The sequence below is a fragment of the Peromyscus maniculatus genome, chromosome 4 (genome assembly GCF_049852395.1).
Source record: "Peromyscus maniculatus bairdii isolate BWxNUB_F1_BW_parent chromosome 4, HU_Pman_BW_mat_3.1, whole genome shotgun sequence".
Classification (NCBI taxonomy): Eukaryota; Metazoa; Chordata; class Mammalia; order Rodentia; family Cricetidae; genus Peromyscus; species Peromyscus maniculatus.
This window is the reverse complement of record NC_134855.1, coordinates 36614916-36633116: the sequence shown is the minus strand read 5'-3', so window position 1 is coordinate 36633116 and position 18201 is coordinate 36614916. Positions and strand designations below refer to the sequence as shown.

General features: G+C 41.8%; 1 protein-coding gene and 1 long non-coding RNA gene across 3 annotated transcripts in view; one reads left to right on the top strand and one right to left on the bottom strand.

The window, feature by feature from the left end:
• Nucleotides 1-18201, top strand: part of LOC121828641 (uncharacterized) — a 67886-nt gene that overhangs the window by 33616 nt on the left and 16069 nt on the right. The window lies entirely within an intron of this gene.
• Nucleotides 1-18201, bottom strand: part of Upp2 (uridine phosphorylase 2) — a 36938-nt gene that overhangs the window by 17458 nt on the left and 1279 nt on the right. The window contains exons 2-4 of one of the 2 annotated variants that reach the window (XM_006984647.4): nucleotides 11457-11574; nucleotides 2998-3156; nucleotides 403-517 (exon numbers count right to left, since the gene is read on the bottom strand). In XM_006984647.4, the coding sequence (XP_006984709.1) occupies nucleotides 403-517; nucleotides 2998-3156; nucleotides 11457-11574 (392 nt within the window). The remainder of the gene's footprint in view (nucleotides 1-402; nucleotides 518-2997; nucleotides 3157-11456; nucleotides 11575-18201) is intronic. The other variant, XM_042275312.2, reaches the window with a different exon arrangement.

Sequence of the window (18201 nt, the reverse complement as noted above, 5' to 3'; positions counted from 1 at the left end):
GGACTGTGAGCTGTAAGCCATATAAGCCCTGTCCTCTGAATGTTGATTGAGGCCACAGTCTTTTATCACAGCAGCAAAGAAACAAACTTCTAGAACATACCATAAAACCATACTTTCTAATAATTCTACTCTTCTTTATATGAACAAAAGTAGAATTATACATATATGAGAGAGAGAGAGAGAGAGAGAGAGAGAGAGAGAGAGAAGAAGGAGAAGGAGGAGGAGGAAGAGGAGGAGGAGGAGAAGGAGTAGTAGTAGTAGTTAAATCCTCAAGTCTAGCCTCCCAGTACTTTGCAGCCCATCTGGATTTCTGTTGGGCTCTAAATATGTCGGTGTGCTTTGCGTCAACACAGGGGTGCATGAAGAATCTCAGCTCTAATGGTAGAAAACAGTCCATCTCACCAATTCCCCCTGACGTCCCGATTCTGATGATGGTGACGTCACAGCAGCGTGCGTGGTGGAGTAACTTGATGAGTTCGTGGAGCATGATAGAAATGGAGGGGATGCCCATCCCATGCTGTTGAGAGAGGGGAGAGTCATTGTACATCTCACGCATGCATAAGTGAGCGGGACTCATTTTTTCTTCTTTACAAGTTAACAGCTCTTGTATACATTTACATAATCATTAAGACTGTGCCAATGCTTGGGAAAACATAAGCCATCTCTAAGTGATGCCTACATGGCATGCTGATGGATATGCCCATCTGTGCGGGCTAGAGAGAGGCATCCTGCTGCCGGTTAAACCGAGCCCCTCACTGTCAAGATCAGAGGTGGGGTGGCGGAGGGCACAGGTGTGCCGGGGCGGTGTCAGCTCTCGTCTCCCTGTGAGGTTCTTTTCAGTGAACTCATGTGAAGAGGGTGCCTCATGAAGCTGGGGAAACACAGTTTGGGCGGCCGTTCCCCCCCCCCCACCCCCCCCCCCACCCCCGTCTTACTTCACCCTAGTGAGGGAAATAGAGACGGACTTTGTCGTTCAAATGTAGCCTTGCTCGTTTGCTGTTAATTCCATGTGAGTTCAGAAGGACTCTAAGGAGAATGCGGCTTCAGTTCCCACTCAGGAGTTTGAAGCTTATGCTGAACACGTGAATAGGTTTAAATTGCTGTAGATCCTGACTGCAGCCTCGTTTAGTTCATTATTTATATCAAAACAATCACAGTCACCAGAGTGGGGGTCAATCAACACAGGCTAGAGGATTTAGGCATTTCGGGTGATTCCGTTATGTCTAATCTTCAGAAAGATCTTCCATGCTGTAGCCTGTGGAAACTGGAGCTGAGTTTTAGTAGTGGCTACTTTACTTCTCACATGATGGCGGGGTATTGATCCATGAGCACAGAGACTTCGGAAAACCACTGGAGCTGTGATCACAATGTTCTCAGCATGCACTCCCTCTCCTTCCTATTACCAAGAATATTAAACTGTGGGAACTGAGGGCCTCTGGGGCCACTGTTGCTTCTCCATTCAATATGCCCTGATTTCTGAAAGCTCGTGAGCCTCCTGGATCCAGGAATCAAGTCTGTATTGATTTGTGTGCTCAAGATTAACAAGTTTGGGGCCTTGGCGCTGGCTCTGCAGTGATTTAATAAACTAACATTTGCTTCAGCTGGAAATTAGAGGCTGAGCTATTATTTCATCTATTAGGTTCCCTGTAAGCCAGCCATTTGTTAACTTTAGGATCAGTATTTATTTTTCACTATGATGATAAAATTATAAATAGAATCTTGCTCTTCCTCTCTCTCCTCTCGCTCTCTCCCAGTATCTACAGGAGATTTGCGGAGAGATCTCTATTGGGAACCCCATGCCTACCTAGTATTCTAAGTAGCTAGCCTTGACCATTTGGACTGTGTTTCCTGATAGAACACCAGGTTACCTCTGGCTTTGCCTTATGATGAAGCTTCTTCTGATCATTTAGAGTAGTTTCACTTTTTGGATAAATTTTATTTTTTTCTTTTTCCATTTACTGTACAAAATAGAACAAATAATTATAGTTCAAAGGATTTTAACTGAAAAATTAACAGGACAACATCAGAGAACATTTAGCTTCTTCTAAGGCAGATAGTCTATCATTTTTTTTTTACTTAATTAACAAATTAATAGATTCTGCCATTAGAAACCAAAGAAGGTCTTAGTCACTCTTGGCCTAGAGGGAAGATCAACTTTACCACCACAATGGTATTATATGCTTTCTTTTGTTACCCAACGTTCCCAGTTCTCATTACATTCCATCACTGAGCAATATGAGTAATATGAGGGATCAATGGATCATGACTGCTCCCCAATATAAAGAGCATTTACAACTGAGGTCTTCAGAATTGTCGCATCTATGTAGGACTTACTCACTGTCCCCAGCATATGCCCCTTAAGAGGACTACCATATCCAAATACACACAGACTCAGAGTCTACACACAGACTCTGAGTCTGTGTGTGGAGGACTACCTCAGGCAGAGTGAGTGGCTGTGTACAGATACCCTTCTAAAGGTTTGCCACCAATGGGAACTGCTCTGAGAATCATTCTGCTTTCAATTCGTCTTTAGACAGACTGTGTCCCGAACAGCTATCAGAAAAGCAAGGAGAGCACGTCACAAGAGCTCCGTGGAAATGCACTTGCAGCTTTTTAGCAAGTTTACTCATGACAAATTCTAATGATACTGAGAATTGGCCTCTATGAAAAGCTCAATGTTCCTAAAGCTGGGTAAAGGACAGAAGAAAGAAAATGGCTGGCAAAGGAAGCATGTTAATCCATCAAGAATAGAAAGATGGGTGAGCCTTGAAGACCTTTGTCCTTGCCTCACATAGTTAAGCAGCAAGTGTAAAGACAGGCGGTGACCCTGCATGTTTGGTCTTGCCCTGAAACCCTTTTCCGGTTGGGTCAACCTCTTTATGTGCATTCCTTGTGTAAGAAATAAAAGCAGAAGTGGGGGGAGAACTATGTCAGGATGGTCCCAGTTTGGGGTCCAGCCTGCAAAGGCTGGTCGGCCTGTAGCTTTCCCGTACTTACACTGATGGAGAGCACAGGGCCTGTTTTGAACATGCAATATCTGTCTGTCCCTGCACAGATGTCTTCAATGTCTTCTCCATCCCCTTCCAACTGGAGTTCCTTGTGCATAAACTGTGCAAATGCTTTCATCCTGTTGGGGCTCCCACCGACACAGACAAACTGTCAAAGAAGAGAAACAGGTGCCTACCATCATCACTATGATAAGAGCAAGGATCAGCATTCCGTTCTAAAGCTTTTATTTTGTTGTACAGTTAGTTTACTTCTGAGCATGTGTAGACATCCTGGATTGTGTTCAAATTTGGCTCATTCACATCATTAACCTGAAAGAAGGAAGCTAAGTCCAATGAGTTATGTACTAACCTAGTGAAGAAAACCCTACGTGTTGACATTGTTCAAGGAGGTTTTCACCGATATAATCACCCTCGTGGTGGGCACTCACACTACAGATGTTTAGTGCCAAGTACTGAGGATGTGGAACATAAGCGAGGGAAAAGCAAAGGGGCAGCTCCCAGTTTCACTGTTTTCTGATTGTCCACCCTGACCATAAGCTTCTACTTTAAATGCACTGTGATCACTTCTACTCTTGACGGAGAAAAACTCACCAGGGGCAGGGCTTGTTATTGTAAGTTCAGAACTTGACTGTGGTATTTCATCCACCCCACTAATTTGTTTTTGTGTCTATCTTATTATCTGACTTTAGGGTAGATGTTGCAATCAAAGGTTGTCATATCTAATAAAATATGGCCTTCTTTGGCAGTTAGGCAAGGTAATACATGCCTACAACCAGCATTCTGAGGGTTAGAGAATTATGAGTTTGAGAACAGCCTTGACTGCATAGTACATTTGGACTGGACTACATAGTAAGACTCTGTCTCAAAAGAAAATTATAATTGCTCATGTCACAGCATGTTGGAGATATATCAACCCCAAGGACAGGAGAATATGCTAGAGAGAGCAGAGAGAGTGGCCTGTTGCTGGCCTACATGAGTAGGCAACCAAGTGAGCACCAGGCAGGTGTCAGAAACAGAGGATGAGCGAGTGTTCGAAGCCAGGAGGCAGCAGAGCACACAGAAGGTGGTCAGGCAGACAGCTGCTCAGAAATAAAAGCCACACGGTGTGGTCCAAGTGTGGTGGGATGTAGTGTAAGAGATGTGGTGTGTGTTGTGGTGTATACAGTGTGGAGTATGTGGTGTGGTATATATATGGTGTGGTATAAGAGGTATGGTATGTAGTATGGTGTAAGAAGTGTGGTGTGTGTGGTATCGTTAAGAGGTGCAGTGTATGTGGTGTGGTGTATGTAGTATGGTTAAGAGGTGTGGTGTATGTGGTGTGGTGTATGTAGTATGGTTAAGAGGTGTGGTGTATGTGGTGTGGTGTATGTAGTATGGTTAAGAGGTGTGGTGTATGTGGTGTGGTGTATGTAGTATGGTTAAGAGGTGTGGTGTATGTGGTGTGGTGTATGTAGTATGGTTAAGAGGTGTGGTGTATGTAGTATGGTTAAGAGGTATGGTGTATGTGGTGTGGTGTATGTGGTGTGGTATATGTAGTATGGTTAAGAGGTGTGGTGTATGTGGTGTGGTATAAGAGGTGTGGTGTATGTGGTGTAGTGTATGTAGTATGGTTAAGAGGTGTGGCGTATATGGTGTGATATAAGAGGTGTGACATATTTGGCATATGTGGTGTGGTATAAGAGGTGTGGTATATGCGGTGTGGCATATACAGTGTGGTTTATGGAGTGAAGCCCAGAAATCAAATGCCAAGAAATGCTGGAAAGCCACAAGGTGGATGTAGTAGGCAAACTTGACTCATCGTTGATTAAGTAACTTGCTCAGTGAGACATGAAACCATTGTATTCCTCAGGCCATCGTCTTTGGTGCTCTCAGGTTTAATCAGGATGAAGTGGGATTGAATATTAAAAAGGAGCGTGCATGGATGCAGGCACCTTCTCAGTGATCACAAATGTGGACTTCTGCTTTTAATATCAGGTGACACTGCTCCGACCTGCCTTTTGAGATCACGCCTCTCTACTGCAGAATTCAGTAAAGATAAAGCTGACTGAGTTTTCTGGGAGGGAAAAGACATTTAGTGGTGCCTGACTGATGTGGACAGCATTGGGCGGAGGAACCAAGGCAGGCTAGCAAGGACCTTCCCAGGACATCTGAGGAATTCCTGAGGCTGTAGAGTGAGCATCCTTCGCTCACAAGATCAACAGAAGTATTGGGTGGTCTGACTGCATGATGCCTCCTGTTTTCACTTAACAATAATTCCTGGGCAGCATAATCACTCTCAATCACAGGACATAATTACTCACTTTGTCTGAGTACTCTGTGTGTCGTTGTCTTTTCTGGAATGTCCTGGGAGTTTTTCTGAACAGGGCATGGGAATCAGCCACCAAGGATATGGACAAGAGAGCAAGGCAGACCATTGTTTAAAGTGAGCTTCGATTACTATTGATTATTTATGGACTTTCCTCCTTTCTTGTTATAAGTAGTTAAGCACTTTCTTGCTATGAGTAAGTCAAACTCTAAGTACAAGGAGGTCCCTTTTTTTTATATACAAAATACAGTAGTTTGAAAATAACTTCACTGTGTGGTGCCAGTACATCTAAATTACAACAATTTGGATTGACCATAAAACCAAAACAGATGTTAGAATAGTTTGCGGTTTGTGTTCTGCTTTGAACTGTAGATGTTGCAGTAATCAACAGGAACTTCCACATATTTCTGAAGACATAAAGATGACAGGTGTGGACAGGAGCAGTTTGGTTCCTGACACTTACTCCTAAGTCAGACTCACTGAGCATCAGCTGCAGATACAGTCACCAGTTTGGCTGCTTTAATAAGAAGTAACATCCTACTGAAGACCACCGGCCAGCCTCGGCCTCCAGTGACTTATGTTCCAAACAAAATGATCTTCACCCAGGATTTATCAAAGAAGGTAGAAATACATTGGGCAAGAATAAGAAGCATTATAAAAGCATGTTCAGGACTTTGCCTAATGATTTCCAGAACAAACTCACTTTCTAACGTCCTCAGTAGCTTAAAAGGTCTTGCTATGCTACATTAATGTAGAGCATAAATGCAGTTTATGTCTTTTGTGTATTAAAAAGGACTGTAAACATTTTTGAATGCATATTGTGAAGTCATATGAAGCAATCGTTTTCTATGTTACTTAAAGTTCTGAAAACATCATGCATTTCAGAAGCATGGCCCAGAGCTTCCTGAGCTGGGGCTGATCTGAATGGCCACTATCTGAAGACGAGCGTTCATAGTACCAGCAGACACCATGCAAACTTCTAAAGGGGGGGGGTGACCAACAATCCTACCTAGCTATGATGCCCGTGAACCACATCAGTGACCAGTATGGCATGGTATTAAGGGTACAGTAGTGGTACACATGCCTTGGCAGTTACCAACAGCTCTCTAATTGGACTTAAGGCCCACTGAACAAGAGTGAAAACATTTGTGCTACTGGAAACCCAGCTAACTACTCAGAGCTCGGAAAGTCATAGTTATTGGAGGAGAATCTACAACCACTAATTTACTAAACTAGCAAAATCCCTAACAACAATCTGCAAACATTTGTCCTTACAGCCACCAATAAATGTAGTCTTTACCCATCATCAAGAAAACTTCTCTTTGCAATAGATGGAGACACTACAGAGAACCACAACCAGTCAAAAGGCAGAGTTGTGGAACCAAGTCCCAGTGGATACATCTACAAAGCATTCCTGTACCTAAGGCTCAGAGAACATTGTAGAGTAGATGGTGGAAAGATTGCAAGAGCCAGAGGAGCAGGGAGTTTGTCGGGAGACTGTATCTCCCAGTAACATCAAAAGCTGCACTCATAAAGTCTCACTGACATGAACACCCATATGTGAGGTGAGCAAGAACAGCACCAATGGGCATGTAAAATGGATGGAGAAAAGCCCATGAGGCCTCAGTCCTACACAAACAACAGGCAACCAAGGAAAGTTGGGAGAAGGAGAGGTGTTTTTCCTCGGGGAAGAGTACCAAATGGTTGCCAGTGCAAATAATCAGTCCTAAAAATATATATACAATCAACATTATATGAACTGAACCAGATAATATTAGGAATGTATATGTCTATACATATACATATATGCATGCAATATCAATTAATGAAAATCTGAGGCAATGAATTTGAAGGAGAGTAGAGAGGGCATATGGGAGGGTTTGGAGAGAGGAAAAGAAAGGGAGAAATAAGCCGGGTGGTGGTGGCGGCGGCGGCGGCGGCGGCGGCGGCGGCGGCGGCGGCGGCGGCGGCGGCAGCGGCGGCGCACACCTTTAATCCCAGCACTCGGGAGGCAGAGCCAGGCGAATCTTTGTGAGTTCGAGTCCAGCCTGGTCTACAAAATGAGATCCAGGACAGGCTCCAAAGCTACACAGAAAAACCCTGTCGCAGAAAAAAAAAAGTAAGGAAGGGAGAAATGTAATTACATTATAGTCTCAAAACTAAAAATAAATGTAAAATGCTTGGATGAATTAGAGGGTGCCAGCTAGTGATTTTTATAAAAGATATCTGTAAAGACATGATAAAATATCTATTTGGATATTGAATTTGAAAAACATCTTTCTAGAACCTCTACCACATTTTTCAATTGTTTCCATCTCCAGTGAGTATGGCAGAGACGGAAGAGATACATGCCAAGACTCTTTCCTCTTCTTTCTAGGCTCACAGTTCATGTTGACTTCCCAGACCATTTTCCAGGTGGACAAGGCCATATGCCTGCGTTCAAGCCACTAGAATGTGAGCAAAAGGGAAGTGTCCCACTTCCGGCCTAGAGCACAGATGCACCCCACCCCCATCCCACAAGGAGGATATATTGTACCTACTTCTACCATCTTCTAGATGGAGGTACACACCCATGAACTGGGCCTCCAGACCAACATTCTGCCTGGCCAGCCATCTGCCAGATGCACCTGCCTGATGCTTGTTATGAATTAAAGGCCAACTTACATTGTATTAGGTCACTGAGAGTATGTAGTACCATGTAGGAAAATCCTTCAAAATATAGGAAAGATCTGAAGGAATGTGGGGGACTGTCAGAGTCATTCAGATTTGTTTTTTTCTGCCCATTTGTTTGTTTGTTTAAGACAGGATCCATGTAATCCAGATTGGTTTTGAACTCACTATGAAGGCAAGGTTGGCCTGAACTCTTGAACCACATGCTTAACATCTCCCATGTGCTTTGGTTGAAGGCATGCACCACCATACCCAGCTCATTCAGATTTAAATGGTATACCCTACCATCTTCTTTCCCATTGAAGTTCCTATTGATAATAATTATCACCATCTTTTGTGAATTTTTAGGTATTGGTGGGTTATGTCCCTGCTTTGTAGTCAGAATTGCTGACTTGAGACTTAAGGGAGTCAAGAAATCAAACCTACAATGTCCTCACTTTGAGATAAGAGAGCAGTGGATGAAGGTACATTTCTGAGGACAGAATCTATAACAAGACAGCTGATTTTTCTTCTGCTCCCAACATTCTGGTTTGGTTATGATTATGATTCTGTTCTGATCCTAAATCTAAACACACTTTTGCCTCTTTTCCTTCAAAATGGGGCTATGCTTGGGGTTGCTCTCTGAAGAGACAAAACTATTTGAAATGGAGCATGTCTGTGATCCAGCTGACTATACTGGTGGGAGGAAGTAGCTAAGTGGTTCTGAGAAGCAGAGTGTGGCTGGAGTGTTGATAGAAACCCAGCCAGGTAGAGAAGTGGGAACATGAAGGCCTAATTTTGAGACTAACAAAGATGAGTCCATATGCACTCACGTGTTTGCAGACATAATATGTGTGATTCTCATCTCTACAACAAAGTCATCCATCCCATGATTTACCAATAATGAGGAGAGTAACAAATTCAGTGTGTGTGTGTGTGTGTGTGTGTGTGTGTGTGTGTGTGTGTGTGTATTTCAAGAACCAGAAACCATTTCATCAGGGGAACCTGGGTTTATCCTCAGCTTGTTCAACTCACTGGCTGTGTTGTGCCTTCCACAGATAGATAAATATAACAGGTGGGGCTTTTTGTTGTTGTTTGTTTTTGTTTTGTTTTGTTTTTCCCCAGAGACAGGGTTTCTCTGTGTGATAGCCATGGCTGTCCTAGAACTCACTCTTTAGACCAGGCTGGCCTCGAACTCACAGACAACAGATGTGTTAGCGCCACATATACATTGAGCTCTAGTGTATTCCTCTGTATGGGGAAGGTAGTATCTAGTTTCTAACGTAACCAAAGCCAGACTTTAACTCCTGAACCTTCTGCCTACGCATCCCATGTGCTTTGATTACAGACACATAGGTAGAAGAAAGGAAGGAAGAGTCTCCATGGCAGGGACTGGGTAGGATCATATACAAAGAAGGCAGTCCATGAATAGTAGGGGAGAGACAGACACTTAGACATTCACACACACACACACACACACACACACACACACACACACACACACAAAATAGGCTACTCTGTATCGAAACATGTCCTATCTTTTTAATGTGTACCTTCATTGGTTGATTATGGCAATCCTCCTATTCCAAACAATCATTCTTAAATAAAGGTCTTGGGAAAATCACTGTGAGTCATAAACCTCACACCTAACATTTTAATCCATGTACAACCCAGTTAATGAGTACCAAAGTTGACTTGATCAAAGATTCCTGGAGCCTCAATATCAGACTCGGTAGAAGCGACAGAGGTTGCATTAAAAAGATGAAGCAGCAAAAGGAGGTAGGCTGCAGAAAGGCGGGAGCTGTAGTCTGGAGAGGAATGGAGACACAGGCTGAGATGCTGCCTGGACACCCACCCACGCTCACACGCTCCGTTAGAGATGGAGGGAGGAAGCCGCTGAGCACAAACTGACAATGGATATCAGAGCCGTCCTTCCTCCCTCCCTCCCTCCCTCTCTCCCTCCCTCCCACCTTCCCCCTTCCTCCCTCCCTTCCTCCCTTCCTCCCTTCCCTTCTTCCACTTTCCTTTCTTCATCTGCCTACACTCATCCTCTTTTTTCACATTCCTCTCCATTTAATTTTTGGGAATTCTGATTTCCTGTAACTCAGAATCCACCTGGTCCAATGAATAAAATCCCTGGGAACTCGCAGAAGAACTTGGTCTAAGCACCAGCACCTCCACTCAGCAGTAACTTTAACTTCCTCTGATTTCTGTGAGTTCATTCCCATTGACCATATCTGTGAATCATCCTAAACTAATGTACGTACATGTGAAAAATCCTCACAAGATATAATATCCACTTGACTCCCATTTCTAATCGGAAACATTTACTACAAAAATTAGGAATAGTTTATATAATTTATAACACACCTCTTGAACCCATGAACAGTAGATTTCAAACAAAATGGAATAATATGGAAAATATTATTGTATATTATATTAATTATTATATTATAATAATATGGAAAATAGTAATAACATAATGTTAAACAAGAGAATGCAGGATGGCAAAGACAGAGTCTCATTTATCCCAGGTTGGTCCTGAATTTGCTACATAACCAAAGATGACCTTGAGTGTGAACGTCTGATCCTCCTGCCTGAACCTCCTAAATTCTGGGAATACAGGCTTTCACCACTACACCAGTCTATGCCCTCAATCTCATTATAAACATTTTAATAATTTTTCATTAAAAAGGAATGGAAGAGGCAATGTGAAGTTAATATGCTCAAAACACATTATGTGTTTATAAGAAAGTGTCCTTATGTAACCTAGTACCTAGTATAATAAAGATATGCCAATAGAAAAAGTGAAGGAATGAATAAATGAAATTAAAGAAAAGAAAGTGCCCAGATGGTGTCCTGGCCTAGGAAGTAGGACTATAAGTTATATTTTTAAAAACAGAATGTTCTTTTCTATGTCTTCCTAATTTTAAATAAGGAGCAAGAATTGCTTTTACAATTTATTTATAAGATAAAATAAGTAACATAGTAATATGATTCTCCCATCATTATTCTATAAACAACTTTTTCATGAAATATTGCTTATAAGATAAGAAAAATCTTAATGATACAAAATATGGACAATGGTCATTTTTTTTTTGAGAAGAGAATAATAGAGCATTGTTAGTCTTGAATTCTGTTATGATTTTAAGATGAGAATTAGTGAGGTTCAGCAATAAATATAGATGTTAAGTTATGAACTGAATCTGTTAAGACATGATGAATTCTGAATAGCCAACAGCATCGTCAATAAAATTATATTTATCTCTAGGGACCAGAGCATCCAAGTAATCATGTTGGCACTGGATTTAGTTTGGAACCCTTTACATCTTGTTAGGGTGAAAATGGTTGTTCTAAATTAGAGTGAGTGCATATGCTCTTGGGACGTCTGACTTGTCTCTAGTCAAGGCTATGAAGTTTATTAAGGAGAAGATAAGAAAGAAAAAATGGCAAAGGAAATACAGTCATTTTCCTGACATTCAAAATATTTTTACCTTTACATCCCCAAACATTGCTGGAAGGTTGTGTGTTTTGGTTCCTAAATCCAAGTGATAGAGAATGTCTTCATCCATAGCATCCAGGTAAGGATTCTTAACATATACAGACCGTTTTCTAGGGAAAAAACACATAAACACACAAAGACGTCAGCACCCCTGAGATGGGATAACAGACTACACCTGTGATCACCACTAACACAACTACTGCACATAAACCTCTCGTAATTAAATCCGGCACACTATGGCTAGTATTCGTTTAAAATTATTGTATACCACACTTAGAACTAAGCATGAAAATTATCCCACACCAGGAAACTGATGAGATAAATGCATTAACTCACATAATATCATAACTGTGTTGTGGAATAATCTTTTTTGTACAATGTGAAGATCTGTCACTCTGGTTGGTTTAATAAAAACCTGAAAGGCGAGGCAGGATTTGGTAAAAAGCTAGGCAGGATTTTCAGGCACACAGGATGCTGGGAAGAAGAAGAAGAAAAAGGAGAGTCGCCAGCCAGAAGGAGAGGGAGCAAGACATGCAGGAGGAGAGGTAAATGGCCTGAATCACAGGGCAACAGCTAGATGAATAGAAATGGGTTAATTTAGCCGCCAAAATAGCTCAGTTGGGAGAGCATTAGACTGGAGAAACGGGTTAATTTAAGTTGTAAGAGCTAGTTAGAAACAAGCCTAAGCTATCAGCTGAGCTTTCATAATTAATAAGTCTCCTTGTTGTGATTTGGGAGCTGGCTGGTGGGACAGAAAACTCTGCCTCCAAGATGAGTAACATTAATAACCCAACTTACATATGAAGACACTGAGACTGTTGCGCACTCCCATGTAAGTAGAAAATCTCCAGGCATCTCTACTCAGTTCACTCTGTCCCTAATTGTCATCCTCTTACTTTGAGGCTCCATAATATAGGGGCATGGCTCTCAGACCACCTTGGTTCTCATGCTAGATCAGCTGGACACACATTTATTGTGTAAGCAAGCTAACTGTGTCCTTCCATTCCCTCATCTGTGAAGTAGGAATGGTGAAAACTGCCACTTGGCAAGCTAGTGAGCCCTGAATTTCCTAATTATAAGGCATTGAGATGTACAGTGAAAAACACTGAACCAGATGCGCGCCCCCCCCACACACACACGCACACGCACACACCCTCGTCGTTATACTGTGAGGCTTACACGGAACACCATCCTAGTCATGCATGGCTGCCAGGCCCCTGCTCCTCCCCGCACTGCACCCTGCACACACAGCAACTGCTGCTTCCCTAGCCGTGCCCCACACGCTCCAGTGAGGAGACATCTCTCAGCACTGCATCTCCATCTCTGCACACTTCTCTGCTTCCCTCTCAACTTCCCTGGTGTGTATGTTTGTGTCTGGGTGGACTTAGGTAAACAAAATCCTGTGGTCTCTTTCACAGGCCAGCATTTCTTATATTTTTGGTTGTGAGCCTAGCCTTTAATGGCTGAGCCATCTCTCCAGCCCACGGGCCAGCATTTCTTACAAGTAACCATGAAGAATTTCCTGGATGGATCTTCTTTCAAAAATCCCCCCCCCCCCCGTCTCTCTGTTTCTTTCTTTCTGTCTCTCCCTCTCTCTGTCTCTGTCTCTCTGTCTCTCTCTTTCTATTCCCCTTGCTCCGTGTGTGTGTACACTTCTTTTTGACACTGGTCTATGGAAACACTTTGAGTATCTTTGCCATTGAGAAGACAACCTGCCACGATGTATGTATGACTTCCTTTCTACCTAAGGCCACTGACCTATCCCCCATCACTGGCTGGGTCACCAGGCAGGCCTTCTTTTCTCATTGGACAAGTCCATGTCATACAAGGCAGTAAGCTGCCCCTGCAGCTGGGCCCTTAATTCACTCTAACTCATACTTAGAAAGCACACTCTTTACAGCCTCCAGTTACTTTATCATAATGTGTGCCTTCGGTTATCAGTGATAACAAAATATCTGTCCCATGCCACAGTGGATCAAGACATCTTATCCAGAATCATCTGGAAATTCTTAGGTCCTCCCACTGCCCTCTAAACACTTTAAACATTCTCAGCAAGCCTCGTGACCTCATACATCTCCAGTGACTCTAATCTGATCCGAGTTATGCTTTAAAAACCACCAAGGGGAAAACACTGGTGACCGGGCCAAAATTAATTGGATGCTCGGGAAGCCCTTCTTTTTTCAGATGTTGCCAATTAATGAGCTTCGATAGTGGAAGCTCCTGCTGTAAGCCTTTGCTCGTGAACTGTTCCTTCCACTTCCCTTTCATTTTTCACTTATCAGAATCCCATTCATTCCTCAAGGCCAGCTCGAACACATCTTCTGGGGGAGTGTTCTGAGCAGTCTTTATCCCTAATCAATATCTTTCCCTTCGCCATGTTCCTAACACATCTATTTTGTGCTAATGCTGTTAAAATGGAGTTAATTTTCTGTCTCCTCAGAAAGATTGTAAATTCCTTGAAGCGAGTTGTCTAATGCATCTTTCTTTAATCTCTAAGACTTAACAAATCCTGTTTGTTAACCTAAATTTAACTGTTCAGAAAGTGGAACAAAATACTACTAGTTTTTTTTTTCCTCCTTAAAAACATTAGAAGTAACAGGTTCTTAATTAGCTTGTGAGTCATATCTCGTTTGGGGTGGGGGAATAAAGAGAACTTCATGGGGTTGCTGTACTGTCACTTCAGAACAAGCTCCTGCATCCGAAGCAGGACAGATAACCTCCTTGCTGCAGCTAGGAGGAGAAAGTTCCATCCCCCCACTCCCACCCCCAACCCCCACCCCACTCCTCTGCGCAATGCAGAATGTGCTGAGTCAAGCTTCAGCAGCATCTCAGCCTAGCTCAGGAAGCTGGTTAGAAAGGCAAACCACGTTTCCACCTGGAACCATTGACTCAAAACCTGCATTTTAATAACCCCTAGTAATTCACATGCACACTAGAGTATGAGAAACACCACCACTCACTTTCTCTTCCAAATTCAATTTTAGTTTTTATTTCATTCTGCCAAAGCTGATTTCATGATCATAAGATTTTCCTTTGGATTTCCTACTGAGTCTACAGACCATAACACTAAGAGACACACTCATTCATCTGCAGCGACTCTTGAACTGCTCATCAGAACCTCTGGGGGAACTTTAAAGCCTACTGGAGTCTGATATTGATGGAGATTCTTGTCTCCTGGCCCACAGAAAAGCACGTCTAAGACGATTATTCTGTCAGCAACCAAAGAAGGCTTTTTGGCCATTTGAATCTTTTCTGGTTGCATACAAATGGATTGTTTAGGATTGTTCTATTTTTGTGAAGAAGGACATTAGAATCTTGATTTGAATTATTTTGAATCTGTAGGCCACTTTGTGTAGTATGAATAATTCACCAGTATCAAGTCTTCTTGTCTACAAACGTGAGCTATCCATTCACCTCTTTATGCCTTCTACGTTGTCTTGAATTTCTTTCACCAACATTCTATGGTTTTCAGTATACAAACTTTTACTCTGCTTAGTTGAGATTATTTCATTAAGTTCATTTCCAGGTAGTTTCATGTTAGTATATGGAAACAATGTTAATCTTCCCTTGCTGAGTTTATAACCTACAACTTCACCAAATTTATCAGTTCTAATAGGTGTTTGGACTTTTGTTGTGTGTGTGTGTGTGTGTGTGTGTGTGTGTGTGTGTGTGTGTGTTCTCAGTGTCTTTAAAATAACAAAGCTAGATACATTACAATCTTGAGTGGAAATACAAAGTATGAGGCAGTGTACACCTATAATATGGAGCTAAATTCTAACCACACATTGAAATCACTAGCTGGACTTTAAAGAGTGCTCATACCTTGGCCCCTTCTTAGGATTTCTGATTCAATTTGTCAAGGACACCTGGCCTTAGAGCTTCTAAAACTACTGACCTCCACCTTTTCTGTATTCAAGAAGAAAAATCTCAAGAAACATAGTCATTAATTACATTCTCTTGTATGATATTTGTTATGATAGTCCCCTAACCAGTGGTTCTCAACTTGTGGGTTGCAACCCCCATAGGGTTGCATAGCAGATATTTGCATTATGATTGATAACAGTAACAAAATTACAGCTATGAAGTGGTAATGAAATGATTTTATGGTTGGGGGTCACAACAACATGAGGAACTGTATTAAAGGATCACAGCATTAGAAAGACTGAGGATAACTGTCTTAACACACTTTGGAGGTATCCTTTAGATTTCCTTGATGTCTGGTTGCTCATTAGGGAAGGTGAGAGAGAATGATCCTAAGTTCGAGGCTACCTTAGGCTACATAGAAGGTTTCAAGCCAGCCTATGCCAAACAAAAACCCACAAATGACTGCAATCAAATCAGTGTGACACGGGGACATCAATGAAGGAGCCACGATGGTAGACCCAGGAACAGAGCCAGTTACTGATGGACAGCTGGTATTTGACAAGGCCGCCAAGAACACACAATGAAGAAAGGAAAAGCTTTTCAGTAAGTGGTGTTGAGAAAACCTGATCTCCACCTGCAAAAGAATGAAACTGAACCTGATCGTGCACCGTGTCCAAATGTCAACTCAGAATAGGCAGCAGCTGCACTTGTTAAGACCTGAAGCCGTGTCACGGAAAACCACAGAGACTCCATGTTTGTTTGGGAAGTGGTCACTCAGGTAGTTTAGAAAGTGGTCACTTTTTTTTTTTTTTCCAAATGAGGTATGACTCACAGTAAAAGGCAAAACAAACAAACACATAAACAAATGGGGTTATACCTAACTAAAACCTCCTGCCTAGCAAAGGAAACAACCATAGTGAAGACCCAACCCAGGGGTTGGGAGAAAGTATTTGCAAACTAAACATCTGACAGGAGCCCTTTATCCAAGTTCAATAACTCAATAGCAAGGGAGCAAAATATAGTTAAGCATAGCCCAAAGATTTGGACATTCTTGAAGATTCAAAAAGTCAACAAGTATATTTTAAAGTTTTCAATATTGATATTCATTAGGGAAATGAAAATTAAAAACAATGAGCTGTCTCTTCACACTCATTGGCATTATTATCAATGTCCACTGATAACAGATGCTGACGAGGTCTAGAGACAAGAGAAACTTTGTATATTATTGGTGGAAGTGTAAATTAATATGGCTAGTCTGGGAAAAAATTATGGGGGCAAACTAAAATAGAAATATCATATGGTACAGAAATTTCACTTTTTGTTATGGGTCCAAAAGAATCGAGATTGGTGTGTCAGAGCAATACCTATACTCCATGTTTATTATAGCACTATTTCTAATAGTGATATATATATAATAGTGATATATATATATAGTTACTGACATTTTTATATATATTGTGAATATATGTCTATAAATATATTTTATATTATATAAACATATGTATAATGCATATGTTTATAAATATATTTATAATATATTCAAAATGGAATACTATTCAGGCTTTCTCACAATTATTTATTTGTGTGTGTGTGTGTGTGTGTGTGAATGTGTATGCATGACAGCACATGTAGGAAGTCCCAGGACAACTTGTGGGATCCGTTTCTCTCTTTCCATGATGTGGGTCCTAGAGACCCGACTCAGGTCATCAGGCTTGGTGTCGAGTGTTTATTTACCCCCTGAGCCATCTCACTGGGCTCTCAGCTTTTCTAAAGAAGAACACTCTGTCATTTCTGACATGGATAGAACTAGAAGTATGCTAAGCATAAAATTAGCCCAGAAAGACAAACAATGCCACCTCTCTCTATGTGGACTCTAAATGTTGGTCTCACTAAAACAGAGAGAAGGGGGTGGACATCAAAGGCTGGGCACTAGGGAGGTATGGGAAAGAGATGGTTAAAGGGAACACAGACACAGTTACATGGAAAGAAACTGTTCCTAATCACTAAGAAAGCTTAGCAATCTACACTGCCTTGCCTGGTAACCACAGGGAACACATAAAGACTTCAAAATTGCTGTGAAATAAATTTTGATCATTCTTACTACCGAACAATGAGAAACTGGTGAGGGGATGGATATTTTAGCTAGATCAATAGGATTTTCTACAATGCATACGTAGCTGGAAATCTCTGGCTGGAATGAGGATACAGTCATTAGCAGAGTTCTTATCTAGTATTCATGAGGCCTTGAGTTCAGTTCCTAACACTGCAAGCCAACCGAACACACAAACACAAACACACAAACAAAAGCCCACCAACACATTGTGCCCACAAATATATGTCAATTATCACTTTCAACTAAAAAACAAATAAATGAATGTTTACAGAATTTTTACAAAATTGAGAAAAGGCTTGCCTGAGACTTCATGCCAAATTCAAACCTGTATGAAGCTGGCTTTTCCAATGCGTCGCTCTTTCTAAAATCTCTAGCTGCTACTAAGTAGCCGCCCCCCCCCCCCCCCCCCCCCCCCCCCCGCGACACACACAGTGTTTCCTCCTCAAAACCTTTTTTAAAGCCTATCTTCACACCTTTTCCTAACTTGTGCTCTAAATATTGGTCACCAAAGAAAAATGCTACCTGGGAGGTTTTCCATTTTCCTTTGCCTTCATTTGCATATCTCTCTCATTTCTGAAGGAAAGAAGGTGGCAGGAGGGGTCTGTGTGAGCCTGGGAATGGAGCACTGTGGGTATGCTGACATCACGACAAGACATTTCCCACAATTCAGAGGGACCTTGCAAAAATTCCTTAAGCCTCACGAAGACTAATGCTATTATGTCCTGTTAACCTGAGGCAGAAGTTAGAGTTTAATTTGCAG